At 41.6% G+C, this 27,312-nt stretch overlaps 2 protein-coding genes across 4 annotated transcripts; one reads left to right on the top strand and one right to left on the bottom strand.

Moving 5' to 3' along the window:
* The first annotated feature begins 824 nt into the window (after window positions 1-824).
* Window positions 825-14,394, top strand: dcxr (dicarbonyl/L-xylulose reductase). Of its 3 annotated transcripts, none has more exons than XM_078279869.1 (9): window positions 825-1,062; window positions 1,251-1,317; window positions 6,478-6,575; window positions 8,741-8,895; window positions 9,136-9,178; window positions 10,473-10,572; window positions 10,742-10,806; window positions 11,833-11,950; window positions 14,151-14,394. In XM_078279869.1, the coding sequence occupies exons 2-9, from the start codon at window positions 1,266-1,268 to the stop codon at window positions 14,252-14,254; spliced, it is 735 nt and encodes a 244-aa protein (XP_078135995.1). In that variant the 5' UTR covers window positions 825-1,062; window positions 1,251-1,265; the 3' UTR covers window positions 14,255-14,394. The 3 variants fall into 3 exon arrangements, with proteins under 3 accessions (XP_078135995.1, XP_078135996.1, XP_078135997.1); XM_078279870.1 differs by having other exon boundaries at window positions 825-1,116; XM_078279871.1 differs by lacking the exon at window positions 825-1,062 and adding an exon at window positions 1,082-1,122.
* A 2,058-nt stretch (window positions 14,395-16,452) lies between these two features.
* On the bottom strand, window positions 16,453-27,312 carry rac3b (Rac family small GTPase 3b). The gene is made up of 6 exons (XM_078279522.1): window positions 27,166-27,312; window positions 24,626-24,697; window positions 21,354-21,471; window positions 21,146-21,208; window positions 20,391-20,550; window positions 16,453-19,126 (listed from the first exon to the last, which is right to left on the bottom strand). The coding sequence occupies exons 1-6, from the start codon at window positions 27,198-27,200 to the stop codon at window positions 18,996-18,998; spliced, it is 579 nt and encodes a 192-aa protein (XP_078135648.1). The 5' UTR covers window positions 27,201-27,312; the 3' UTR covers window positions 16,453-18,995.

The following is a 27,312-nucleotide window of genomic DNA, read 5'->3' as shown; positions in this document are numbered from 1 at the left end:
CTTCTCACCGTTGAGAGCAGGGAACCATTTAGTGAGCGAAGATGAAACAAAGTACGCTGCGTCGCGAACCTAGGGGTTATTAACTGATGTGTACCTACTCTACTCTTAACTAAAAGATAGATTATAAAGACAGTCGCGTTCATGTTTACTTGCAGGAGCCATCTTGGAAACCAGTCATGACTAGTCGAACGCCGTGCAACGTGGAGTCTCCATAGACAGTATACAGTATGCAAGTAAACATGAACGCGACTGTCTTTATAATCTATCTTTTTAATAAACTATCTGTACACTTACAACGTTGTCAATGCTTCGGTTCACATTTAGGGACCCTAATTATGCTAACGTTAAAGTGTGGTGATATTTCAAGCCTTTTTAGTGGTATTAAATAGCGATTTCATTTGAGTGTCCCCATGCCCCCTAATACTAGCATTGTAAGCTAACCAGCGGTCCGCGGTAGCCTCGTTAAAGCTCCAAACTCATTGGATTAGCATGAAAACATGTCCCAGAGAGACAGAGTGGGTACACATCTGTTAATAACCCCTAGGTTCGTTTTGCGCCGGAATTGTCCTTTAAGTCCACTCACCTCCATTGCATTGTATTGGTCGTAATGTACAGTACCTGGACAAATAAACCAAAAGTAGAAGAGGATTAGATTAGGGCCACGTGAAAAATGTATTTAAGTTTAAAGTCAGAATTCTGAGAATTAAAAAACAAAACAAATTACTTTAAACTCAGATTTCTTACTTAAAAAATAAACAAAACTCAACATTCTGACTTTAAACTCAGAACTAGAATTGTTTCACATATGCCCCTAATCTTCTTCCGTACTATATGTTATATGAGAGAGATCATACTGCCTATGTCATTTGGGTGAACTGACCTTTATAAAATATATTTATTTAGTCCGTGGTGGTTTCTGCCAGTTCACAGTGACTGACCTGGAAGACAAACGTGTTTGACCATTAACTTTGGTGTTAATGTTTGAGCCCCGCGGAACACCGAGACACACCGACACACCGCTTCCTTCAGCCCGGACTGAGCGCTCTGTCTACCGCACAGCTGGTAACCACCTCCACGCTGTTTTTAGAACCATAAAACACAAGTTGTGCATGATTAGTAAGTGTAAGTAGGGCATGTGTGTCAGATTTAAGAGAAAGATCAGGAAGTTGCAGCACAGTTAACGTTAGGTCGATCAGTTCCGTGACTGACGGCTTCTCTTCCGTCTGTAACATGTCTGTCTTGTTGAATAGAACTCTGGACCGACCATGGAGATTTCATTTGCAGGGAAACGAGCTCTAGTCACCGGAGCAGGAAAAGGTAAAGGCTACACTTAACACACACACACACACACACACACACACACACACACACACACACACACACACACACACACACACACACACACACACACACACACGAGGTTTTCAGTGCACTGACACCACCAGGCTGCTTTAAAAAGTCCAATCGTCTTCAGCCCTGCCTCAGGACACATGGAGGACGGAACATGACTTAAGTCTCAATAAATATATCATTAAATAAATGCATGAATAAAGGTTTAAATAAATAGAGGAACAAATACAGGAATATATAAATAAATGCCGAAATAAATATATAAAAGAATACATCAAATAATAAATAAATTATTTAATGCTTTAAATTTATTTCTACATTTGTGTCCAGCTACATTTATTTATTTCTGTATTTCTGTGTCCATATTTAGTTTAACTGTTAACTGTTATATATATATATATATATATATATATATATATATATATATATATATATATATATTTTATCTTTATCTTTAACTTTATTTTCCCCAAAAAGAAATGTGTAGGTAGGTAAAAACATAGAACACACAGACTTGAACGTATACAGTAGCGTACATGAAACATAATGGAATATCAATAAAAGCAAGAAGATGACCTCAGTGTTCAGCTACAGTCCTGGACCTGAACACTGTAAACCCTGTAAATGTATGAATACATTGTTCTTAAAAACGATACTGTCATACAGGAAAAAACACATTTATAAGAAAAAGTTTTCTTTAGTTTTGTTAAGTATAGCCTAATGTTATATTTCTACATGACTCCAGAAAAAAATCAGATGTGTTTGCTAATGATTTTTAGTAATGACTACTAATGTAAACTTGATTTGTCTACTGCATCAACCTACCGCTCTGTGATAATACAACTTGACCTGTTAAGTTGCACCTTGTGTAAAAACTTAAACGTTTTAAAGGGTAACTACCGTTTTCTTCAACCTGGCCTATGTTCCTTTGTTTTTGTGTCTAAGTGACTGATGGGAACAACAATCTTTGACATTGGTCCAGTATTAAGAGAGATCGCTGCAGTCGGCAGTCAGAGAAACAAGCTACAATGTAAGTTAATAGGGCAATTGTCCAGCTTGTATTTACCTTCACAAAGGTGCTCGTTTTGCTGCTGACAGACTCAGATTAATATTCTAAGTGTCTGACAACATTATGGAAAGGATCCCTACAGAGATAGACCTTTAAAACCGCTTTGAGACCTTTCTGTTTAACCAGAAACAGCTCTGAAGTCGCTAGCGCTAATCCCACCAGACTCCATTTAAAAAAGCAATACTTTTAGCGTGTATAGAGCCAACATATTTTCACATGTAACTCGGTAAACTATGTGTTTATTTCAACCAAAACTAGAGTTGTGATGGTTGGTAAAGTGGAAAGACGACCCAAAACGGCTTTTCATAGTTTTATTTTGTTTCTGTCGACTTTAAATGAAGTGTGTTTTACAATGCTAAAATTACTGTTTATCTACATAACGCAGATTTGCTGATGTTTTTATGTTAAAAAAAATCTAGGAAGGTTGACCTCCTTAGAAATCCTTTCCATAATGAAATCCTTTCCATAATGAAATCCTTTCCATAATGCAGACACTAAGAATATTAATCTGAGCCTGTCAGCGGCAAAACGAGCACTTTTGTGAAAGTAAAAACAAGCTGAACAATTGTCCTATTAACTTACATTGTAGCTTACATCGTTTCTCCACTGCCGACTGACACAAACACAGGAAAATAGGCCAGGTTGAAAAAACGGAAGTTACACTTTAAGGCAACGGGTTTCCACGCAAATATCTAATTTGGGATAACAGTGCAGTGTCTTCGGGTTCATCATGAACCTATAAACGTGTGCAGTCAAACATTGTTTAAACCACAAATCTTTATTTTAATTCTAGTGAACATTTCTAAAGATATAAAATATGTCAGACTGAATTTAAATGATGTACAGGACATCTAGAATATTTTCTGTTGATGGAATAGTGCAGCACTGCAGCCATAACAAAATAATGGCTTGGGTTTAAACATTCATTTCACACAATGTAAGTGTCACATACAGCTTTGTTCTGATTTGACTGACTTTATTATCCTCCTCTGTGGAAATGTGTCTTTGGCTTCTTAATGTACATAACACAGCACACCATTAAACACCTACAGAATGTATGGTATACAATAGCAGCAAAGTAAGCTATAGCAGACTGCATAGCATAGAAACTACATGTGGAGAAGTGTGTGGGGAAAAATGATCAAATGTGGGATTCCAGAAGTTAGAAATCTACAACGTAAAGAGAAGCAACCAGTTTGAGCCCTATTAGGAGAGGAAATCACAAAAAACTATAAAAATAAATGTGGTGACATCACATGTGACTTGAGCGAAGAGGGATACATTGAACATTGAATTCAACTCAGTTCAGTTGATTTAAGAAGGGGGCAGTGCAAATTAATAAAACGCATCATTATATATGGGTTAAAGTGTCTATATGTACCTTTCAGTTAGTGTTGATTCTAGCGGCCCTTTGGACTAAAGCTGTAGTGGTTTAACCACACCTGCTGTTGCAAAGATCTTTTCTTTACGGTGCTTTATTTCCCACTATAGATTACTGAGTTAGTGTTAACAGGAGGAACAAAAAATCATTCATTTACAATAAGATAATACGTTACAGATGCATCGTTGTATTTCAAGTGTTGCGTACGGTAACATAAGGCTGTTTTATGCTTCTGCGTGAACTCCACGCTGTCGCTCCTACGGCGTCGTGACCCTTTCGGAGTTCGGGGTTGGACACGTTTCTTTGCATCGCGGTGAGCGCTAGGGGGTGATAGTTTGTTTTGGTTCCGCTTTTTCATTTCCGACAATGGCGAGCAAAAAAGAGAGAGCCAGTTTATGTTATGTTAGCAAGCTAACTTTAGCACAACTGCCCACAAAGTACTGCTTGCTGGCGAAGTGCTAATTTCAAAACGTTACTGACATATAGAGGCTTTACAAACCGATAACCCCGTCATTGTCACCAAAATATGTCTGAGTTTATTTGCAAAGCTGATGTCAGTGAACTAGCATGTTGCTACTCCCCACTGTAGGCTGCTTGAAACATTGACTATCAACACACAGGACCGGTTGACCAATCACAGTCCTTGCGGTCTGCGTCGCCTCGACGCAAAGTTACACATTTTTGGAGGTGCACGTCGAGCTACGGCGGAGGGCTCGGAGGGGGGGTTCGCAGCAACGCAGAGGGGTCTGCGGGCGTACGCCGTCGATTTGACGCAGAAGCATAAATCAGCCTTTAGCCTACTTTGGATGTATCGGGAGCTAAACCGAGTATCACTGTCACTCTGTCACGGGCCAAAGCATTAAGAGCAACCAACGTAATAATAACTTATATTTATGAAGCGCATTTCATGAAACCCAAGGACACTTTACACAGGTACAGATGGACAAGAGAAAAGAAAATGGTAGGTCAACACAAACACGGACTGAAAGGAATAAAACGTCTAAATGGAAGGGGGACTTGATTTAAAGGACTTGCCCTTCCGGCGCAAAACGAGAACGACAGAGTGGGTACACATCTGTTATTAACCCCTAGGTTCATTTTGCCAGAATTGTCCTTTAATGTAGGATACTGATGTAACGCTTCAACCTCAACATCGCGCATTGTAAAGTTATTGTATAATGGAAATAGACATATTACATACCTGAGGGCCAATTCGGAGATGCTTTTGAATCATTTACAATCCAGTAATTTTCTCCTGTTGAAAGCCACTCTCCCTTTTATCTTCTAGTTGTTCTTCGTTTAACTTCCTTCTTTCCTGTGATGGCCCTGCCCCAGTATCAGCCATACCTACAGCAGATAACTTCTAAAATAACATTAAAATACAATTAGGCCTATATAAAGACATCTCCTGCTACCTTTTACCTGGCTGGATACACTAACACAGGCTTTTCCATTGTAACGCCGTAAATATTTTTGTGACTTTGCGGGAAAACTTTGACCCAGGCAGAGGTATTAATAAAAACTATATAAAACTAGCGTTCTTTACACTATTAGTTAAAAAAGGCTTTTTAAAACACAAAGAAACAAAAAAGGACGACAACACAAGCAAAGCAGAACTTAGCACAAAACAAGACACAGCACAGAAGCAAAAAGATTAGCAACAAGACAAATAAAAAGCAGAACTTCGAACGAAAACTTTATAAAACTATTATATTTTGATAAGTGCAATGCTGATAAGGGCATGTTTTAGTTTCTAATGCTTTGCTACTCATTTCTATGTGATGCCTGCCCAGTTCCAGTAGCCTAACAGTACAACAACAAATCTTTTTGATACCAAAAAAATACAAAATGTTTTTCTGCAAAACCCTTTTTTAACACTTCAACAAAAGAAATCCAAAGTTTTCAAACGTATCCAAACACAAGCAGCCGTACAAGACGTTTGGCAAATAAAATACAGTCTAAAATTGGCTACATTTTTATTTTAATAATCGTTTCAATAAATACATAAACAATTCAGTGTCAACTTTCAATACTTAGTTTGTGATGCTTGGTGTTACAGGCACACTTTGGTCTGAAAAACAAGTGGCAAGGCTCTAATTATGATTTGATAAAATCTTGGTGATTCAAACAAAAAGAAAACCATTTTTATTACTTATCACAGTTTCATAGAGAATATGTCATTTTTAAAACTGATGACTTGTTCATGGTGAGGAGTTAGATAACAAGGCAACACTTCAAGGCAGCCAGAAGTCAAGGCTGCCATACAAACATACTGATAACACATCTGAATGACAATATAATAACTGGGGGTGATAAAACTGAATGTCAATTTAAAAAATCTATTAAAAACTGTAATGACATTGCATGTGAACTTTGGGAGACTGATCCAGGCATGTGATGAATTTGCACGTACCCTCAAAGAGTCTCGTCAGTTGCAACACAGTGAGAAAATGGAATAGAAAAAAAGCTTTGTTCGTGGAGCGCAGTGTGGAAAGCCTGAGACATGCATGGAATGTGTGTGTGTGTGTGTGTGTGTGTGTGTGTGTGTGTGTGTGTGTGTGTGTGTGTGTGTGTGTGTGTGTGTGTGTGTGTGTGTGTGTCAGCGTCAGCTCTGGTGTCACGGCAGCAGCTCCACTCTGTAATAAGTCTTTGTGTTTATGGATGCTTTGTGTCTCAGGGATCGGCCGGGCCACGGCTCTGGCTCTGGCACGCTGCGGGGCAAAGGTCACAGCGCTCACACGCACGCAGGCTGACCTCAACAGTCTGGTGCAAGAGGTACTCCGCTTACTTTGATTTAAAGTTCTATGTGATGGATGGTAGAGAGGGGAGATATTTTCAAAGAAAAAAGAAAGAACATTCCCGCACACACTTGTCGTTTCAGTCACAAGGACCTTTTCAATTTGGAGGGTGTTTGGTATTTTCAGAATCAGCATCAGAATAAGAAAGCTGGTATTGCCACAGTAGGGGGACTACATTGAATTTGCCTTGGTGATTGGGTGCATACATACAAACAAACATATTAAACTATAATAAGAATAAACAATAAATACCGAAACAGAGACAAATCCATACAAAATAGCTCTTTAAGTAGTTTAAGCACTGTGTGCAATTCAATTTTAGGGGTTCTCTCTGTGTGTGATCATGGACCAGTCTTGTATAAAGTACTACTTGCTTAATACTAAAGCAATACTTGAGTAAAAGTGCAAGTATCTTATAAGAATACTTTGGTACAAGTTAAAGTAACCTTTTAGAGTATTACTTTAGTAAAAGTGTTAAAGTATCTGATATTTTCTGTACTTAAGTATCAAAAGTGATTTTCAGATATTAAATGTACTTAATAATTAGAAGTAAAAGTAAAAAAAACTTTTATTATGAACTTTATGGTGGCTTCCTTATAGTAAAGCATGATATTCAGGGTTTCCACTCCTTCTTAACCATCAAATTCAAAGTCTTTTCCAGGACTTTCTAGGCACAATCTCCCAAAGGACCAAACACTGCATATGTTGAGAGACATATAGAACACCTTTTTTTGCGGTCCCCTAATACTGTATCTGACGTCTCTTTTATATAGACCTTAGTGGTCCCCTAATACTGTATCTGACGTCTCTTTTATATAGGCCTTAGTGGTCCCCTAATACTGTATCTGAAGTCTCTTTTATATAGACCTTAGTGGTCCCCCTAATACTGTATCTGACGTCTCTTTTATATAGGCCTTAGTGGTCCCCTAATACTGTATCTGAAGTCTCTTTTATATAGACCTTAGTGGTCCCCTAATACTGTATCTGAAGTCTCTTTTATATAGACCTTAGTGGTCCCCCTAATACTGTATCTGACGTCTCTTTTATATAGGCCTTAGTGGTCCCCTAATACTGTATCTGAAGTCTCTTTTATATAGACCTTAGTGGTCCCCTAATACTGTATCTGACGTCTCTTTTATATAGACCTTAGTGGTCCCCTAATACTGTATCTGACGTCTCTTTTATATAGGCCTTAGTGGTCCCCTAATACTGTATCTGAAGTCTCTTTTATATAGACCTTAGTGGTCCCCTAATACTGTATCTGAAGTCTCTTTTATATAGACCTTAGTGGTCCCCCTAATACTGTATCTGAAGTCTCTTTTATATAGGCCTTAGTGGTCCCCTAATACTGTATCTGAAGTCTCTTTTATATAGACCTTAGTGGTCCCCTAATACTGTATCTGAAGTCTCTTTTATATAGGCCTTAGTGGTCCCCTAATACTGTATCTGAAGTCTCTTTTATATAGGCCTTAGTGGTCCCCTAATATTGTATCTGAAGTCTCTTTCCCGAAATTCAGCCTTGGTGCAGAAGTCCAGCCACTAGAGCCAGTCCCACAATGAGCTTTCCTTAGGATGTACCATTTCTATGTCTGTAGCTTTAAATGCTATTGAGGAGGAGAGAGGGGGGGCAAGGTAGAGGGTGGGGGTGTGTCCTTGACCAACTGCCATGCTTCGCTCGTTTTAAAGCCATGATGTCTCTCTCTTTCTCATGGGTTGGCCAAATTCTCTGGGTGGGCAAAGCAGAGAAAGGGGGGGTAACCTTTCCCCTTATGACATCATAAAGGGAAGATTCCAGATCAGCCCATCTGAGCTTTCATTTTCTCAAAGGCAGAGCAGGATACCCAGTGCTCGGTTTACACCTGTCACCATTTCTAGCCACTGGGGGGCCATAGGCAGGCTGGGGGAACTCATATTAATGTTAAAAAACCTCATAAAGTGAAATGTTCATGCCATGGGAGCTTTAAAGAGTTGGCTGTGTGAGGGTTAATGATAACATGAGGCACCATATTTGTTTAGTTTTCAGAATCTATTTTTTTTTTTGCACCAATCTGAAATATCAGAGCTTTCAGAACAATTAAAGCTCCGTCTCCTCCCTCATCTGTTACCTGCGCCAACATGTCTGCTTCTGACTTCCTCTCACAGTGTGCGTCCATCATCCCGGTGTGTGTGGACCTGGCGGACTGGGGGGCCACGGAGGCGGCCCTGCAGGATGTCGGCCCCATCGATCTGCTGGTGAATAACGCTGCCTGTGCCAATCTGCAGCCATTTCTGGATGTTACACCCGACCAGTTTGAACAGTAAGACAAAACAGGATACTTTAATGATTTCCAGCAGCAAATACTCATATAATACAACGCAATGTAGAACATATGAGTCAGAATCAACAATTTCAGGGCGCCCTGGTTGAGTGTGCGCCCCATGTACTAAGGCTCAAAATGCCCCCCAAAAATAATCTAAAAAAACGATTTCAATCAGCAATTTGATCAGACCTGTTATGTTTATAACGGTATGTGTTCTAAGATGTCTTTCATTCCCAGGTCATTTAATGTGAACGTGAAAGCTGTGCTGCATGTCTCCCAGGTAACGGCTCAAATCCACATCACTACACTTGAATGTCCTGCATTCTTGGCTCCGTTTTGTTCTTTGTTTTTTTTCCTTTGGTTGTAATAGATGTTTTGCTGATCTAAACATTAAGGGTGCTGTAGGTAGGATTGTGAAGATCCAGGACTTAGCCAAAATTTTTTAACATCGACAACTTCTCAGTCCCTCCCCCCTTTCTGCTAAAGCCCAAAACGGTCTCCTAAGCTCCTCCCCCCACAAGGGAGAATGAATGTGTGTGCATGAGCAGTGATTGACACACAGTTAGACACCCCCGACACTCCAGGCTGTAGGTGGAGCCAGAGGAGCCGGATTCTTTTTTAAATGACCAGCTTCATGTAGTTCTACTGGAACATAGGGTCAGTTTCAGAAAATATGACAGAAAGTTAGTTTTATAAGTCTTACCTACTGCACCTTTAATGGTAACCTCACCCCTATTTTCCACCGGGCGCGTCTGCGCTGCCTGTCAGCAATCGCGGCCATTCGAGTTAATGCTTGATAATCCACCAGCTGTGTCACGGCGCGTCCCAGAAGCGTGCATGAGGTGGCTCTCCGCTCCGCTAAAGATACATGTCAGATCTATCTTCACGCGAGCCGCGGGGCGTTCAGACAGCCGGGCAGGAAGGGAAACAGCGAGAGTATCCAGTCAGTTTAGCAAAACGCCCCCCAATGATGTATATGTCTCCTCTACAACACCACGGACAACGAGAGAGTCATCTTGGAGGTGGAAAAACATAATACGACATCACAGATCTTTTTTACGCCAGAGACGCTAGAGACAATATAATCTGCGAGTCGGGCAGCAAGACGCTCCAGACGCTCCTGGTGTGGTATGGCGCGTGGCGGAGGACGGAACAAAACCAGAACACAGCACAAACGTGCCCAGTGGAAAATGGTGGTCAGGTTTGGCTGTCAGGGAAAGCACAGTATGTACAACAGGACTTAAATTCCCTTGTTCTCCTGTAATGGACGAGCAGCGTATCAATGGTTTAATCACACTTTAAAATTAGATTAGATTAATTTATTTGCCGTTCCTTGTGTACTTACATACATAAAGGCTGGCCGGCCAGTAGTTAGCTGTCAGTGAGTCTTACTGCACCTTAAAGTACAGTCCTTTTAGTTCAGCTAATGGTGCAGGTTGGTGTGGTGGGGGGGCATTGGCAGGGGGCACAGTCTATTTACAATCCTAACATCCTGATAGATCTGGTTTCATTTAAATGTCTGCCTCATCTAACTGCTTCTGTCTACTCAAACCGAGCTGTGTCTCTGTGGTCAGATAGTGGCTCGTGGTATGAAGGCCAGGCGATCAGGAGGCTCCATCGTGAACGTGTCAAGCCAGGCCTCACAGTGTGCCCTCAGAGACCACACTGTCTACTGTGAGTAACAGAGGAGCCGCCGTGTGCCAACATTCACCTGGAGCCTCTCCTTGGAGAAAAAAAGGGATTTCAGTTCTTAGATGTGTGTATGAACAGGGCCCAGGTTTTCCTGCTGCAGCCCTGGTGACAGTGAAGTTCCTGTGCTCTTTGTGTCCCTGTCATTGTTCAGGTGCCACTAAAGCAGCCCTGGACATGCTGACTAAAGTGATGGCTCTCGAGCTGGGACCCCACCAGGTACTTTTACGCTTACACAGCATGGCAAATAGCTTTAAATAATTTTGAATATATTTTGGCTCAAACTTAAAGCTATAGTGCGTAGTTTCTGCTGCCCCCATGAGAAATTCCAAGTAATGACAACCAAACTGTCAGCACATCCACATGACACAAGCCTTCGGTGACCTCCCCCCCTCCTCCTCCACACAGTTGCTAGTAGCCAAGGAGGACACGGAGGATTAAAACATGATGGACTCTTCAGAAGAGGTCAGCTTTATATTCAGGTCATATGGTTGACCACAGCAGGCTTGTGAAGTGAACTGGTTTAAAAAGAAACAATGTTGTGCACATCCCTGTAGTTGCTGGTGCAGGAAGGCCACATTTTGGGCTGAAATGTTGTGTGCCTGATTCTGCACTATTAAACATTTTTTCGGAGCAATTAACTGTTGTGTGGACTTACCTTACCTTATTTTGAACATTTCTTTTTTTGTCCTGCACTAGCAACTACATGGATGTGCACAACATTGTCTCTTTTTAAATCAGCACAGCAGGCTACCACCAATACATCTTTATTATTGTATGTATTTATTTTACTGTAATGTTTGTTTGTAATGAGTTATTTTGTCACTAAATCTCTACTACTTTTTTTTTATTAGGGAGCCAAGGGTTCTCATGCAAATGCACCTTTCTATACATCTTTTTAAATGCTTATAACGTCATTGCTACCCTGCACTTTTATTCATTCATGTGTCGCAGCTGCATCCTCATTTGTACTGCAAATCTCTTTTAAATGTTCTACTCATTTTTTTCATTTCATTCTTTTTATTTTAATATGCATATTATAGTACATATAGGCCTACATGTATGTTGTTATGTATACAGAGCCTCTTGGGGACAACATTTTCCCTCTAGTTTCATATTGTCTGTCTGTGTTACTTCATTGATATATTTGCTAAACTGTACAATGTTTTTTTGACATATTAAAGAAAAAAAAAGACATGTTTAGATGTGTTCTTGAATAAAGTTCCAGTGTTGTGTTCTGGTCAGATCCGTGTGAACAGTGTGAACCCCACAGTGGTGATGACTGAGATGGGTCGCCTGGGCTGGAGTGACCCTGAAAAAGCCAAGACCATGACGTCCCGCATCCCTCTAGGCCGCTTCGCAGGTCAGACACTACAGGCTGCATATATACAGTACATCATGTTGACACCACGTACATCAGGAGGCTGATCTCAGGATATTGTGGTCGTTTGGGGCAAATACACAGATTCTCTCATGATTCTCCCATTCTGTAATACAGTGACATGCCATTTCAGATCACTGTTGATATAGTCTTGCATTGCCAGACCTTCCTCCACAGCGCTGCGGAGGAAGGTCTGGCTAGTCCACACAACATTCCTTTTTTGCCTCTGCAAAATAGCCTCAGGAAGGAAGATGTTTTGGTGAAACGTGTGCATGTAGGGAGGGGTGCTCTGGAATTAAAATGGCTGTCGTGTGTGTGATGAGAATGTTAACCCTCTTGTTGTCCTTGGGTCACATTTGACCCATTTTGAAAAAGTTTCTATATCAGAAATTTTTTTCCAACCAAATTGTCAAAAAGAAATAACGTGCATGGTTCCATACAACCATTACTCTTCTCCAGTAAAATAAATGATCAGTTCACTACTTTCATTTAGTTTGGGTGTTTTATACAATTTTTTAATAGCATTTGAAGAAAATAATTGATAAAAGACATTCAAAAAAGCGACAAAAATGTCAGAAAAAAAGCTTAAAAAAGAATGCATGGTCGACGGGAAGACAACACAAGGGTTGATCAAAAGAAGATAAATGTGATTTGATTGCTGGTTCTAGCTGGGAGGATGTTTCCGAATAGACCTGGAGTTTAGAAAGCGGAAAGTGATCCCGTAAATGAAACGTCGTTGATATAGATTACTGTTGATACAACGCTCTTTCTGTACAGCTTGAAAAAAATCCGTGGTACCTATCCCCATCCATTATCTATACCAGCTGGAGCCTATCCCAGCATGCATTGAGTGAAAGATCACCAGTCCATATGGTTACTGCATATCTTAAGCATAGTTCAACATTTTGGTGGGAAAAACTTAAATAATAAATCTTAAAATATAGTTTTCAGGATTTTACATGGAGCTGCTCCCAGCTCCTGCCTGTACAGTTACAACCACTTTATGATGACGGGGGGAGCCCATAGTCATATCACCAGAGCCAGTGCAGCAAATCTTTATACCTTAAGTGGAAGATGGGTAAGGACTAGTTTCTGTGTGCTGGTGCCATGGCATGGGATAGGGATGGAAAGCCTATCCCATCCCCCCACTCCTGTGCATACCAGGGTACTGAAAAGGAGGCTGATGGTTGATTCAGATTCAGGAATGTGGATTCACCCTTGCCTGGCCATTCAGTCTATATGTGTTTTGTGGCCTTGGATAGGGTTTATTCTGTCCTCTTATAACTGGAGAGAGACCTGTTTTCACATTCTCTGTGTATCTGGGTCAGTGTTGGACTCCACCAAGACTGACTCATCCATTCTGTTCATGGTTTTTATCGACAGTCAGCATCTCGAGGTGCAGCCAACGAGTTCATCTTATTTTGATCTTATCTTATTGTCAGAATGGGTATAGACAAAATGCCTCCAGTGCTGCAATTATGCAGTGTATACTAGGGTTGCACAATATTGACAAAATGTGATATTGCGATAATGAGCATGAATATTGCGATGTCGATATTAATTTCGATATTCCTAAACATATATAAAAACGCATCAAAATAGATTTACAGAACATCAAAACAGGTTTTACACATACGCTGTACCACCATACGGCACGTTGTGCATAGTGCATTAGCTTGAGCAACATCTGTTAGCTTAAATACAAAGTACCTCCACGCTGGGGGGAGGCATTACTTTTTAGCTACTAACATTTTCTCTTCAATCTCCATAGTTTGATCGTCTTCCTGAGCCACACTCATGTTCTTACTTTTCTCTCTCTTCTTTCCTTTCTCTCCACACACTTGCTTCGCAGTTTGGACTCTCTCTTTCTGTCATTTCGCTTCTCGCGTCTTTCGCTGTCGCTATCTCCCTCTTCACTCACGCTGTCAAAGTGTGCACGTGTGACAGGGCAACTGGCCAATGAAATATGCAGGCTCTGAATTGATCACAACACAGCCAGCGGCGCATCTCTCCACAAAATAAACGCAATATCGCATGCTCTTCGGGACATTTTCAATATTGATATTGCACAACGTGATATTGCAAAAACGATATTGAGTCGATATATCGTGCACCCCTAGTGTATACACACACTTATGCTACATAGATGTGTTCCCTAAGCTCCCTGTGTGTCTGTGTGCAGAGGTGGAGGACGTTGTGAACAGTATCCTGTTCCTGCTGAGTGATAAGAGCAACATGACTAATGGAGTCACTCTGCCGGTGGACGGAGGCTTCCTGGCCTGCTGACCAACACCAGCCTCGTCTCAGCACACGTCCCCCATCTGATGGGGGAAAAGAACAAATACTTCCTGTCTTATCACCTCACTGCATTATACAAATAGAGGCCAATGCTATTCAGTAATTAAACTCAGCCACTGCACAACCAACCTCTTACTTTTCTTTCTTTGTGTTTATTTATGTGTAATATTGGAGCATGTTTCGTTGCTATTTATGTAAACGATTTTGATTGTTACTGGTATCTACAGAGGGCTTAAAGGTGCAGTAGGTAAGACTTACTTTCTGTCATATCTGCTGAAACTGACCCTATGTTCCAGTAGAACTACATGAAGCAGGTCATTAAAATAATCAGCTCCTCTGGCTCCACCTACAGCCTGGAGAGAGATTTACAAACATCCACCACTCCCTGTTCAGATGCTCCAATCAGGACCAGGGGGGGTGTCTAACTGTTCAGATGCACCAATCAGGGCCGTGGGGTGTCTAACTGTTCAGATGCACCAATCAGGGTCAGGGGGGGTGTCTAACTGTTCAGATGCACCAATCAGGGTCAGGGGGGGTGTCTAACTGTTCAGATGCTCCAATCAGGGTCAGGGGGGGGGAGAGGTGTCTATAAAAATCTATCTAACTGTTCAGATGCACCAATCAGGGCCAGGGGGGTGTCTAACTGTGTGTCAATCACTGCTCAGGCATACGCATTCATTCTCCCTTGTGGGGGGAGGAGCTTAGGAGACCGTTTTGGGCTTTAGCAGAAAGGGGGGAGGGACTGAGAAGTTGTTGATGTTCAAATTCGTTGGCTAAGTCCTGGATCTTCACAATCCTACCTACAGCACCTTTAACATGAGGTGGTTAGAAACAAGTCTGAGAACTGATGATGTAGGGGTTTATTTATAACATACTGCATTATACAGAGGATACAATCATAATGGCTGAGGCACCAGCAGGATTCTGTATTACTATTGAAAAACATGGTATTTAACTGCTAATACTAGGAAAGCAAAAGTAGTCATTATGGTCATGAATAAAATAAGAACATGTGTTTGCTCTGTAACTAAAGCAGAGGTTACTGAAGATAGAACTCCTCCTGCATGGAGGCGACATCCACGGTTTTCATAATCTTGATTTAATTAATATGATTTATAATTTAGTTTGGAGAGTTTATTGGAAGAACACAGAAATGCAGCAAACTGTATATTGTGTATGGCAGTGTTTCCCAACCTAGTCGGGACACCCCCAAAGATGTCACAAATGAAAGCGTTCACACAACAAATAGCAGGGTAGGAGAGACTTAAAAACACGTTTCTACAAAACTTATGTTTACATTTTTACTTTTATGTGAGATGCTGTAGACATTGCTTTGTTTGAAGTAAACACAAGCCGAAAAGGTCGGGAACCAGTGTACGTTAGATAGAATTGTAAAAATCCATCCATTACCTGTAACCACTTATTAGAGGGTTGTGGGGGGCTGGAGCTGATCCCAGTCGACAATTGTAAAAATGTTCATGATTAACTTTTTGGTGGATTTAAAAAGTAGTGCCCAAAATCAATCTCAGGTTAACCTTGCATGCAGAGATATGGATATTCAGGACTTGCAGCAGCTAATTATTATTTTTGGATTAATCAAGTTCTATTAATTGATAGAGTAAAGTCTGTTACGTCTAGGTTATGTCTCTAAATGGCCTGTTGTATAAGGAACAGTCTAAATCACACAAGCAGAAGGAAAGCAGCAAAGCCTCACGTTGGACAAGATGAACCCAGAGAATGTTTGGTCATTTTGCTTGAAAAATTACTTGGAGTAAGTAATTATCAAAATAGGTATCAATTAATTTTCTGTTGATCAACTTATCGACCAATCAACTAATTGTGTCAGCTCTGTGTATATATTGAACAAAACCTTTTTTAAATGAAGCCATAATCGAGCAGTTTAAACAGATTAATTAAAACAATACTATAGCATAAGCACTGCCAAATACTAAAAAACAACAAAGACTTCCTGATAATAAGCTATTTAACATTTACCAGAGTGTGCTTGTTTGCTCATTTGCATAATTTTTATTTAACCTATCATTTTCTCATTTATTGTATCGTATTTGCCCAGAATTTGATTTAAATTACTGGACAATAAGTCTGCTTACTCTACTTCAGTTTCTTTCATGTTCTTACATGTTATTATGGGTTGAGTGAAGAACAAATCATGACAGAATGCGGAGTACCTTACATATACATTTGTATTTAGTATACAAAAAATTGAAATATTTCACCACACAGACGTGAAGTAATAAAAAATAAGACAAACCGTTGGAACAAGTATACAAGTCATCTTACATTACATACGTACATGGCCAATGCATTTCATACAACCTCTCCTAAGAATTACAGTGTGTCAAATAACCAGAGAACTTCCATGCAATAGTAGATTAGAATGGTTTTGCTGCGTTTTCTCATCTACATTTCAACACCTTAGCTAGGCAGGACCACACGACATGATTCAACCACACAGTTTGCTATGCCAACCAAAGACAGCGTGACAGGGTGGACTGCAGTGCTGCGTCTCACCACACGAGGGAGACAGACACACTGCAGACCTGGAACCATACAGAAATGCATTTCATAAAGGTGCAATCTGCACTGTTTGCCACAATGACAAACCCCACAAAGATTGGCCCCTTTATTGTACACTGTTAGCAACATTTCTAACTTCAACACAAGCGACTATAATCCCTTTAGTTTGAATTGTTTTAGTTTTAAGAGCTAAATATTCCGGTACATGTAGATAGATACTCATAACGCATTCCTTTTTCTAAGGATTATTCTGTACATCACTATATGTCATCAATATCTGTTTTTTCTTTCTTTATGTCCACAGATTGTTGAAAAGTCTTGTGTATTACTACAATACAATATGAAATAGTACCAAAAACGGGACACTTAAAAACTTGGCTTAAAACAATACTGTCTTTTATGCACTACCCCAAACTGTGAAACAAAGCTGTCACATGCTCGTCCACACACACAAACACCAGTGTTCATATACACACCTGTGACACACTCGCTCACTCGCGCACACACACACACACGGGAACAGAGACAAGATCTAAACAATGGGATAAATTAAGACAGAATATTTTAAGACCCATGCAAGCTACTCCACCCCCAGAGGCAGAACTCAGGCAGCAAGGTTGTACAGCCCCCATGTTTGGCATGCTTGTCTGTCACATGTTCACAGTTAGATGAAGTTACCCAAAGACACTTGACTAAGATCAGATGTTCGTCCAAAGTAAGAACACAACTGTGTTCAAGAAAACAGATCTTTTTTTTTTTCCACCATAAAACAACTTCAGGTCATTTGACAAAATGATCTTAACTCAAAGTTCACTTAGTCGTTTTTTTCCCCCAGAGCCTTCAACCACATCTCATGGGCTTCATTAGCGAAGAAGACCCAGTGAATGACCCACAGAAATAGTATTCACAAATTAAGCTAAGTCTTGAGTTTAAATAGCAGCCACATTGTCTTGAATTGAACAAACTCTTCTGCTGATCAGGCAGGAGGTGTGGCTGAAAGCTCCAGTAAAACCAAGTAAGTCAACCTGATAACTTATTTTGGCTGAATGAGAAAAGCCAAAAACGTGATGAGCTCAGAGACACTGGAGTTAAAAGTCAACACTTACTTTTGACTGCTATTTCAATGTTATGCTAGGTCTGGAACATGTTCATAGTTTTGTCCATCATTCCTGTCAGTATCAATTACATTGCACACATTAAAATAACTGCTGAGATGTCCGAAAGGGCAAGGAAAACGAGAAGCGAGACAGCCATTAGCCTACGGTTAGCCATGGCCATCTTAACCTCTAAGGTTAAAGGCAACAGAAAGGCCACTGGGCCCCCATTAACCCCCAATCCTTTGACTCTGTCCAATGTTACAGCTTTTCTAAACTAAAACACTACCTGGCCCCAGTTTTAAACAGGGCCCCTCTACAAGACAGGGCTTCAAGATTAAGTACAACTACTGGAGTTGCTTTAAAGCCCGTTCTTGTGTTTCTTGACTCATCGGACTTTGTCTTCCTAAATCTAAGCAATTAGTGAGTGCAACATTGTTACTGATTGGAATGAAGGCTAAAACTACAAAGAAGACCCAGGTTGTAATAAAACAGAATTACCTCATCAGAGTTGTCATTTCTTGTAGAAAACCCACATTATTTCCATTTAAGCCACCGTGCTCTATTTGTGAAATGTAGTGAATGCAGGCAGTAGTACTCTGTGTTTACTGTCAGTAGCAACAGATTTCTGTGTGCATGCCAGTAGTATGCATGTGGCCTCCACATGCTGATCTTAGATCAGGAGCTGAGGGTAACTTCAGACCTGAAGGCGTATTCATAGTTTTACTTTCTATCTAGTCAACACTGCATTAATTCAAGCAAGCATGGCTGAAAAAGAAGAGATGTTGCAGTATGAAGACGAGTAATAGAAACCTTTGTCAGCCCTCGTGGCAACTTTAATGTGGTTCTATGAGTACAAAGTAGGTGGACAGTCAATGTCTTTCACAGAGAATCTATGAGCCTATTCAGTAATGGTAAAAAAATTGGATTAAATATTGGTAACAAGACCAATAGACCGCTTTGAAAAAACATCAATATAAAGAAAGCAATCTCAGCAGTATACACTCACTCTTGCTAGTTTTCTCTCAAATCCTCTCAGAGAAGTAGTGGTTGTTGTTCATGGTGATGTAGTGTAGTGTTTTAGCAATGTTTCCTCCTCAGAACATGGTGCACCTCTTCCCCCTCTTCTTGACGGGCGGAGGGCAGAGCACGGCTCGGATGGCCTCGTCGAATACCGTCTTCAGGCCTCGCTGGGTCAGTGCAGAGCACTCCAGGTACTTCACAGCCCCTGAGGAAGCAAGAGGGGATGATGGGAAAAAGATTTTTTTCAGTGTCACACTCAGTGACACTAGTTACTAGTGCTCAAGTATAGCAAGGCTCAAATGGAGACAGTTAAAAAGAACCAAATATGTCATCAACCTTAGGGCCTCAGTATGCTTCAAGTGAAGTGTTTGTTGGATCTTTTAACAGCGTCAGAAACCTCCACCCCCCACACCTATTCGACATCGGAATTGGGGGGATGTGACCAACAATAACTCTCCAAATCTGGCAATCTGACAAGCACATGTACTTTATACAACGATCGGCCTGATGTTTAAGTGGTGCAACACCATGAATGCATTCAAGAAGAGACTGAAAATGTGCACCTTTATCCCCATGACTACGATTTGTTGCATTGAGAGTACAAAGACACACAAAAGGCACAGAGTTGTTTGGAGAAAGATCAGGGAGCTACTGTGATGTAGCCAGAGAACTATTTCAGCAGGCTGTTCACCTGCCTTCAAGTGTGCCCTTTCTTGCTTTATATTAATGAACGTCCGTTACATTCAAGCCATCGCCAAATGAGTTGATACAAAGCTCAATAAGACCACCAGCTCCACACAACTCTCTCTGGATTTCTCAGTATGGATATGTTTACAAAATGGTGTCGTCTGGCGATATTGCGGCGATGCTTCTACCGCCCCGGGCCCCATCGCCTAACACTATCACAATGTGTGACTGCTACACGAAAAAAGCGGACAAGCTGAATGTTTGTTACAGGTTGAGTTTTATAAAAAACTAATTACAAAAAACCACGAGGCGCTTTAATTATGCCGTATGGTAAAACCGCCTGTAGACGTCGAGTACAAGTACTGCTTTCAAATGTTTAGTAGAAGTAAAAAGAGGCGCATTATCAGGACAATGTAGGCTATTTCAAGGCGGAGATTTCAACTCTGATATAATGCTGGGTATTTGAATGCATCATGTTTCAATTGTGGTATTTTGTGAGTAGTAGTAGACTACAATGTGTACAAGTACACAGTAAGTCAGTAGTATAGGCCTACAGTTGCATATTAAGTGCTTTGGGGTCCTTTTGTAAGTTGTTTCGGAGTACAATGGTTCATGGTGCTGCAAGCAGCAGTACAGGAGGCCAAGCAATCGGCCCATTCCAAACAGGCACGCATTGTACTAGTTACCTCAAATTCCTCATGGGGGCGACAGAAATTACATACTACAGCTTTAAATCTTTATACAAACATATCCAGTTGTGCATGTGGCACACACAGCCTCACCAATCTCTCTTGCCATGGCCAGGCCCTGCGGGTAGGTGATGGGGGAAAGCTTCTTGTCCCGCAGCCTCTCAATGGTGTCCTTGTCATCTCGCAGATCCAGCTTGGTGCCTACCAGGATGATGGGTGTGTTGGGGCAGTGGTGTCTCACCTCAGGGTACCACTAGTGCACCGCACACACAAACACACGTGTACATTCGCATATACAAAGGACAAAGCCAGTGAGAGAGGAGAAAGACAATAGTTAGCAGATACAGAAGCAGAGCAACGAACGCCTTTCCACTGTGACATACAACAGACTGTGTGAGTTGTGGAGCTAGAATAAGTTGTTTTAATAGATCTGTCTGATAGAAGCATAAAACATCCTCAGGCAAAGCAGCCTCTATTCACATCACATGATGATAAAATCCTGTCAGGCAATAAAGCATACAGACTCTGCAGAGGGAGGTTGGACCTTCGTGAAAGTGTGATTTCATATGAGAGCGTCTCATGATGCTCAGCAGACCAAACCACAGCCGGCCGTCACACTCCCTCTGTAGAGTGTTTGAACTGGTTCAGACCTCGCCTTACAACATGTCTCCGTACTACATCCCCTGGGGGAATGGGTCCAAGTCCAGACTGTTCTAAGCCAAGGTCTGAACAGGTGGGGGCAGCAGTGTGATAAGCCAGGTGGAGCCATAGATGTGCCTCCTTGTGGTCAGACTCGGCATGGACGGGGGACAAAGGGAGGGGGGCGGGTGGTCAGTCAGCGTACTGACCTTAGCTCGGACGTTCTCGAAGGAGGCCGGACTGACCAGGGAGAAGCATATCAAGAACACATCCTGGGAGAGAACCAGAGAGATGGCTAGTTGAGAGTGAAACGTGTGTGTGTGTGTGTGTGTGTGTGTGTGTGTGTGTGTGTGTATGTGTGTGTGTGTGTGTGTGTGTGTGTGTGTGTGTGTGTGTGTGTGTGTGTGGTTTGAATACCGTCTGTGGGTAAGACAGTGGTCTGAGCCTATCGTAGTCCTCCTGTCCTGCTGTATCCCAAAGGCCCAGATTCACTGGTTTCCCATCCACCATCACATTGGCAGAGTAGTTGTCAAAGCTGCAGGAAGGCGGATACTACACTGAGTACAATGCAGTTAAGAGAGAGGGTGCATCCACCTAGTTGAATTGGTTTGCATTTCCAAAACTATTTGTTTAGGGAATTGAATACTGAAAACCAGCCTTCAAACATAACCTTGTTCAGTAGTATTACTACGTCATGTATATCTAGACAAGGATGACACATTTTTTAAGGTTTGGTTTAAAGGAAAAACAATTGTTTGCTTGTGTACTATTGACATGCCTTTACTATGACATTCTGCATTCTAAATTACATTTCGAGGGAACTCATTGTCTTTGACGAATCACAAATACCTTTCTAATCAAAGCCAGCAAAAGTGGGAGGTGGGAATTTCACCCAGGAGACTGCTGTTCGTGTCCCCCGGCCCACGTACTTAACTTACATACGTAGCTTAAATTATGTAACAAACATACTTATTTTAACCCAAACATAATCTTTTTCTAAACCTAACCAAGTAGTTTTAATTTACATTAGCCAACATTAGCCAAGGTTTTAAAGGAACACGCCGACTTATTGGGACTTTGTCTTATTCACCGTATCCCCCAGAGTTAGATAAGTCCATAAATACCCTTCTCATCTCCCTGCGTGTTGTAACTCTGTCTGACGCCCCCACCGCTAGCCTAGCTTAGCACAGATCCTGGAGGTAACCGGCTCCAACTAGCCTTCTGCTCCCAATAAGTGACAAAATAACGCCAACATGTTCCTATTTACATGTTGTGATTTGTATAGTCACACTGTGTAACAAATAACAAGGTCACTATGATTTTACTATCTAGTAATTGTTGACTCTATTACTCCGACTCTGAGTGAACTCCAGGCGAACTCCCTGCTCCTCACCACGGGGCTTCTCAGGTGCTGCCAGCATATCACTCCGCCCAAGTAGCAGAAGAAGCAGTGCTTCGCCTTCTGAGAATATAGTTCCCAGTTCCCTAGATGCGCGGCCATATTGGAGGCACTCGGTGTAAACAACTGTATGGAGTAATGGAGTATTGTGCACTTTGGATACTTTAATACTTTATGTCTAAACAACAGAAATGCTCATCAAAACGCATCCAAGATGCAAAGGCATGGAAGACTTGGACCACAAGAAAGGTGTGATATTTTGAGAAATTACGGTTTACTGGCGGTGCAGATCTCTACAAGTTGGCTCCCTCTTCTTGGATCCATGGCGACCCGGTGATTCTTCCTTCAGTTGCATATCCCAATATAGTCAACTACCTGGTTTTCTCGCCGAGCCCATACACAGTGGAAGACCTTAAATCCTACAAAGGTTTGGAGGCTTATAACCAGATGGTGTGTGGATGGGTGAGGGAGACGCAGTACCAAGTCATTACCGACCAATGTGTTGTGAAGGCCAAAGTAAGTAATGCAATAACGTCTTTAATCAACCTAACCTTAACTGTATGATATCATTGTGATACTCAAGGTGTAGCCAAGTGACTCTCAATAGTTTTTTTTTCATTTCAAAGACCGAACAAGACAGATTTTTCCTCATAGATCCTGGTTGAGCTTTGCCAATACTGCAGCGCCCCTTTCCTCTGATAACTTCCGGCATTCCTCTCCCTGGTTTTTAATAACTTTTGGAAGTTGATAATATTCCAAATGTTTTTCTCGGTCTGACCTATTGGTACAACCTAAAACACGGCAATAATGAACCATTTTCCTTAACGCCGTTCGGGATCTACTTCAGTGCCTGTGCTTTGTTGTGATGCGGAGTACCTCCATATGGCGACTTCTGGTCTGATGACGCGTCTGATGACGCGCCGTGAAAACTCTCTATATGGTTAGAAGATGGCTGTGTCTCATGTGACCTTGTTATTTGTACACCCTGTGACTATACAAATCACAACATGTAAATAGGAACATGTTGGCGTTATTTTGTCACTTATTGGGAGCAGTAGGCTAGATGGAGCCGGTTACCTCCAGGATCTGTGCTAAGCTAGGCTAGCAGTGGGAGCGTCAGACAGAGAGCAACACGCACGGAGATGAGAAGGGTATGTCTGGACTTATCTAACTCTGGGGGATACGGGGAATAAGACAAAGTCCCAATAAGTCGGCGTGTTCAACGTCTTAAATCAAGGTCCACTTAGTAGCTTTTCTGGAGCTTTCAAAACACATCTCCTTGTCTTCATCAACAGATGTTTGCTAAGTTGTCATCATCGTCGTCAACTTTGGTCAGGTGGTAAAAGTTGGTCTGGTCACATACAGTGGCTCTGGCAGCCGTAATCCTGTACGTTGCGTAGAACTTTATTCCTGTCTCCAACTCGTAAGGGAAACATTACAGTGTATACACAACTGTGAATAACTGGCTCACCGAATCCTCTGGACATTGATTTATATTTTAGCCTATAACACGCGTCCAAAGGAAGTTAATCCACGCCCCTCAGTGGTTCCTACAGATACTACATTACTACATTATTTTGACAATGTGTGAAAGTAAGGATATTGTGTAAGAACCTGCATGTGTGTTGGCTGGAATTTGAAATGCGTGCAGTAGGCTAATCAGAGTTTTTTAATGTTATATATCACATGTTGTATCGATAACGTTGGTGCCAAAAAACATGAATCAATCTCTCTTTGTCTTGCTTACTCGCTCGCTGAGTAGTTTGCGTATGTGAGCACGTGGGAAGCTAGACGTTGCCAGCGGCGGTTCTTGTGCGTACTATGAAATAGAATCCAGCTGGCGCCACTGACCATAGATATCATACGTGTTGTGACGAGGTCATTGAGACAGAACAACTGAGCCATACTGTTGACATTTCTGGAAATAGCTAGGAAGTCAACCTTGAGTCAAAACTATTATTATTTTTTTTGGGTTAAATGACTTTTTCTACAGTGAAGAATAACCGTTGTAGCTCAATGTTTATAGGGGAAAATAACCAGTCAGGAAAATCTTATTACAACAATGTTGCCAAAAATCAGTCCTGGTCAATGATATTGCCAAATATGGTCTAAGACATCCAGCGATATTAAATTGATAGCTACCATAGTATAAACACTACGACAAAATCTCACTCACGGTTGTATGTATTGTCGTAGCACTCAACCCTTAATTATGGTATGGCCTTATAACATGAAACCCCAGCTTACATCCAATAAGTGTGAGCACATGTGCAGTGTGTGGTTTACTCACACAGTGGGGATGTATTCACCAGGGAAGGCATTGGTGGTGTAGCTAATCAGCAGACAGGTTTTACCCACCGCCCTGAGGAAGGGGGACAAAAGAGGATACATGAGTACAAATGTATACAACAGTTCCACACTAGTATGTACAAAAACCATAATCTGTGTAGACTGTATCTGAGTCTGTATGTATGTATGTGTCCGCATGAGTGTGGGAAGACAGGCTGCTACTCCCTTTTACTGTGCCACACAGACACTGGCCTACATTCATGTTGCCTGAGGGACACAATAGACCTCTATGATACCCTGTTCCCACACACACACACACACACACACACACACACACACACACACACACACACACACACACTCACTCACTCACTCACTCACTCACTCACTCACTCACTAACCTGCCTCTCCTGCTAACATACAGCACACATACCACCCCCTCCTGTCCTATACTGTACTGTACTGTACTGACACAAGGCGCAGGATGCCACACAGATTGGTGGTGGCATGGAATCGGTATTGGCTGTGTGCTCATGCATGAAGCAATGAGCAATTTTGTGTGCATGTAGACACAGCAAATGGTGGTGACACACAGTGCCAATATGTGTGAGGGTGCCATTAGGCTGATTTGAGGTCAGTGAGTTTCTCTGGTTGGGATTGAGAGCAGACAGAGGATGACAAAATAACAAGACTTTATGTTAATGTCTTTATGTCTCTAGTGATTTAGCATTACTTCCATAGAGTTGGGGGACTGTGAAAGAAAGAAAAAAAGAATGGACAAAAATGGTGCAGCAGAGACCTTCAGTCCCAATTTTGGGTCGAGCTCCAAAAACACTGGATCCTACACTTCCCACAATGCAACTTGATATTGTATATATACTCTTTAAAGTGTGTTCAGATTGAATGCAATGTTATTTCAAAAGCAGTGCAATAGAGTTGTGAAGTGGGAGAAGCAAGTGGACGCAGATTTGTTCTGGGTGGCGCAAATTGAACCAACGAAATCTAGGCTACGTGAGTTCAAAGTGTTTCAACCCAAGGCTTTATGAATCCAGTAGATTGATGTATTATTGGAAAAGGAGAGATATTGGAGAAAAATACTAGAAAGAACTGGAGTTTCTGAGATTAGTCGGAGTCTGAGCTGTTACACAAACAAAAAAACACACACAGATGGCCTCCGCATTCATGGCCAGTGCGTACTTTGCTAGCAAACTGCAGCTAATGCCTGTGCAGCTGGTACATAGGCCTTTTCAACAGCAGACCTTTTGACTTGTCATGGACGGAAAAGCACAGGAGTTACTAATAACATGGTTGTAAACTAACCATGGCAGTGTAACAGTGACCCAGCATGAAAAATAGGAGGACCCTAAAACTGAAGCAGCTAAATGGAATTCAGCCATCATTCATATTTATTATTTCCACCTGTGATTTTCCTACTGTCTGTAAAAATGTCTTCCATAGAAATGACTATATATGTCCATTTGAGGTTAGTAAACATAAAGTGCACAAGCAGTCCAGTGGACAGATTTGCTTCATGTACCTCCTACACCAATCTGGCACACAACATCTGTACAATCTATGAAATGGCTTTTGCTGCGGATAAAAACTGACAACAAGAACATAAATTTGTGCGAAGTGTAGGCACACCTTTAGACCCCCCTGCCTGATAAACACCCATGCCATTCCTAGTTTGTAATGCAGGCTTTCTGTTATAGATTCTTAGTTTCACAGCCCAAGGTGATGACGTCACCAGGGTTGTTTTTTAGGCTTTAGAGAGCTATATCTCCAGAGCAAACGGAGTAGTACTCCCCATGACAAAAAAACTGAGCTTGATGTGTGAAATCGGAAGAAATGCTCCTATAAGTGATTTGTGACATTTCAGAATTCCCAACAATCTCTTTTTGATCATAACGAGAGAATTAAGACTTTTTTATATAAAGCACCATTCAAAAATTGTATTCACAATTATTTAGTTTCAGCATTCTGACTTTAATCATAAATATATTACTCAGGCCTATTATTTTGTTCCTAATAATTGTGGCTCTAATGGCTCATTCTGGCAATGATATTAAGGGTTTAAAACAACAATGAAGAACATCCTGTTAAAAAATGTCAGTCCACATGAAGCTAAATGATAGCCTATCTGGGTGCAGTAAGAAAGGCACAGTGTGAGCAGAATTAGGGCAGCGGGGCCTGTTTGCCACTGACAGGGCCACAAATTCCTTAGCGTGCATCAGCACTTCAGCCTGCCTCCAGTGGCCTACGAGGCGTGTAGGTGTTCCCGCATCCGCTCCTACCGACACAATGAACCGGAGGCCACGATGTGATCAAACCGAATGCGATTACAAAGCAGATAACTGAGGAAATATATTGAGCATCAGGGAGCAGACCACACAAAAAAACCCAGGGCGACCGATAGATCGGTGAGCCCCAGCCCCTTTTCCTACATAGCATCCTCCCATCATCCATCCATCCGTGGACGCTTCGCCGAAAACACATATGAGAAAATGTACTGTTGTTCTGTGTCTGTAAGCATGCTCTTACCCGTCGCCCACCACCACACATTTGATAGCCTGCATTTCTACAGGAGCTGAAGGCTTTCAGGGAACCGGCGTTGGTGGTTTAATAGATCCGACAGTGTGCACTGAGGTCTCGGATGAGAGCAGCGGGCCAGTCCGCTCGGCGATGGAG

This window comes from Sander vitreus, chromosome 21 (genome assembly GCF_031162955.1).
Source record: "Sander vitreus isolate 19-12246 chromosome 21, sanVit1, whole genome shotgun sequence".
Classification (NCBI taxonomy): Eukaryota; Metazoa; Chordata; class Actinopteri; order Perciformes; family Percidae; genus Sander; species Sander vitreus.
The sequence above is the reverse complement of the archived record's forward strand: the minus strand, read 5'-3'. Positions and strand labels throughout refer to the sequence as shown.

Excerpts from the sequence above, each read along its gene's own strand:
- dcxr (XM_078279869.1), top strand. The coding sequence starts at position 1,266 with ATGGAGATTTCATTTGCAGGGAAACGAGCTCTAGTCACCGGAGCAGGA. Across the intron at positions 6,576-8,740 it reads TCAACAGTCTGGTGCAAGAG|TGTGCGTCCATCATCCCGGT; the intron begins GTACTCCGCTTA and ends TTCCTCTCACAG. Across the intron at positions 10,807-11,832 it reads TCGAGCTGGGACCCCACCAG|ATCCGTGTGAACAGTGTGAA; the intron begins GTACTTTTACGC and ends TGTTCTGGTCAG.
- rac3b (XM_078279522.1), bottom strand. The coding sequence starts at position 27,200 with ATGCAGGCTATCAAATGTGTGGTGGTGGGCGACGG. Across the intron at positions 24,698-27,165 it reads TGTGTGGTGGTGGGCGACGG|GGCGGTGGGTAAAACCTGTC; the intron begins GTAAGAGCATGC and ends CCCCTTCCTCAG. Across the intron at positions 21,209-21,353 it reads CACTGTCTTACCCACAGACG|GATGTGTTCTTGATATGCTT; the intron begins GTATTCAAACCA and ends GTTCTCTCCCAG.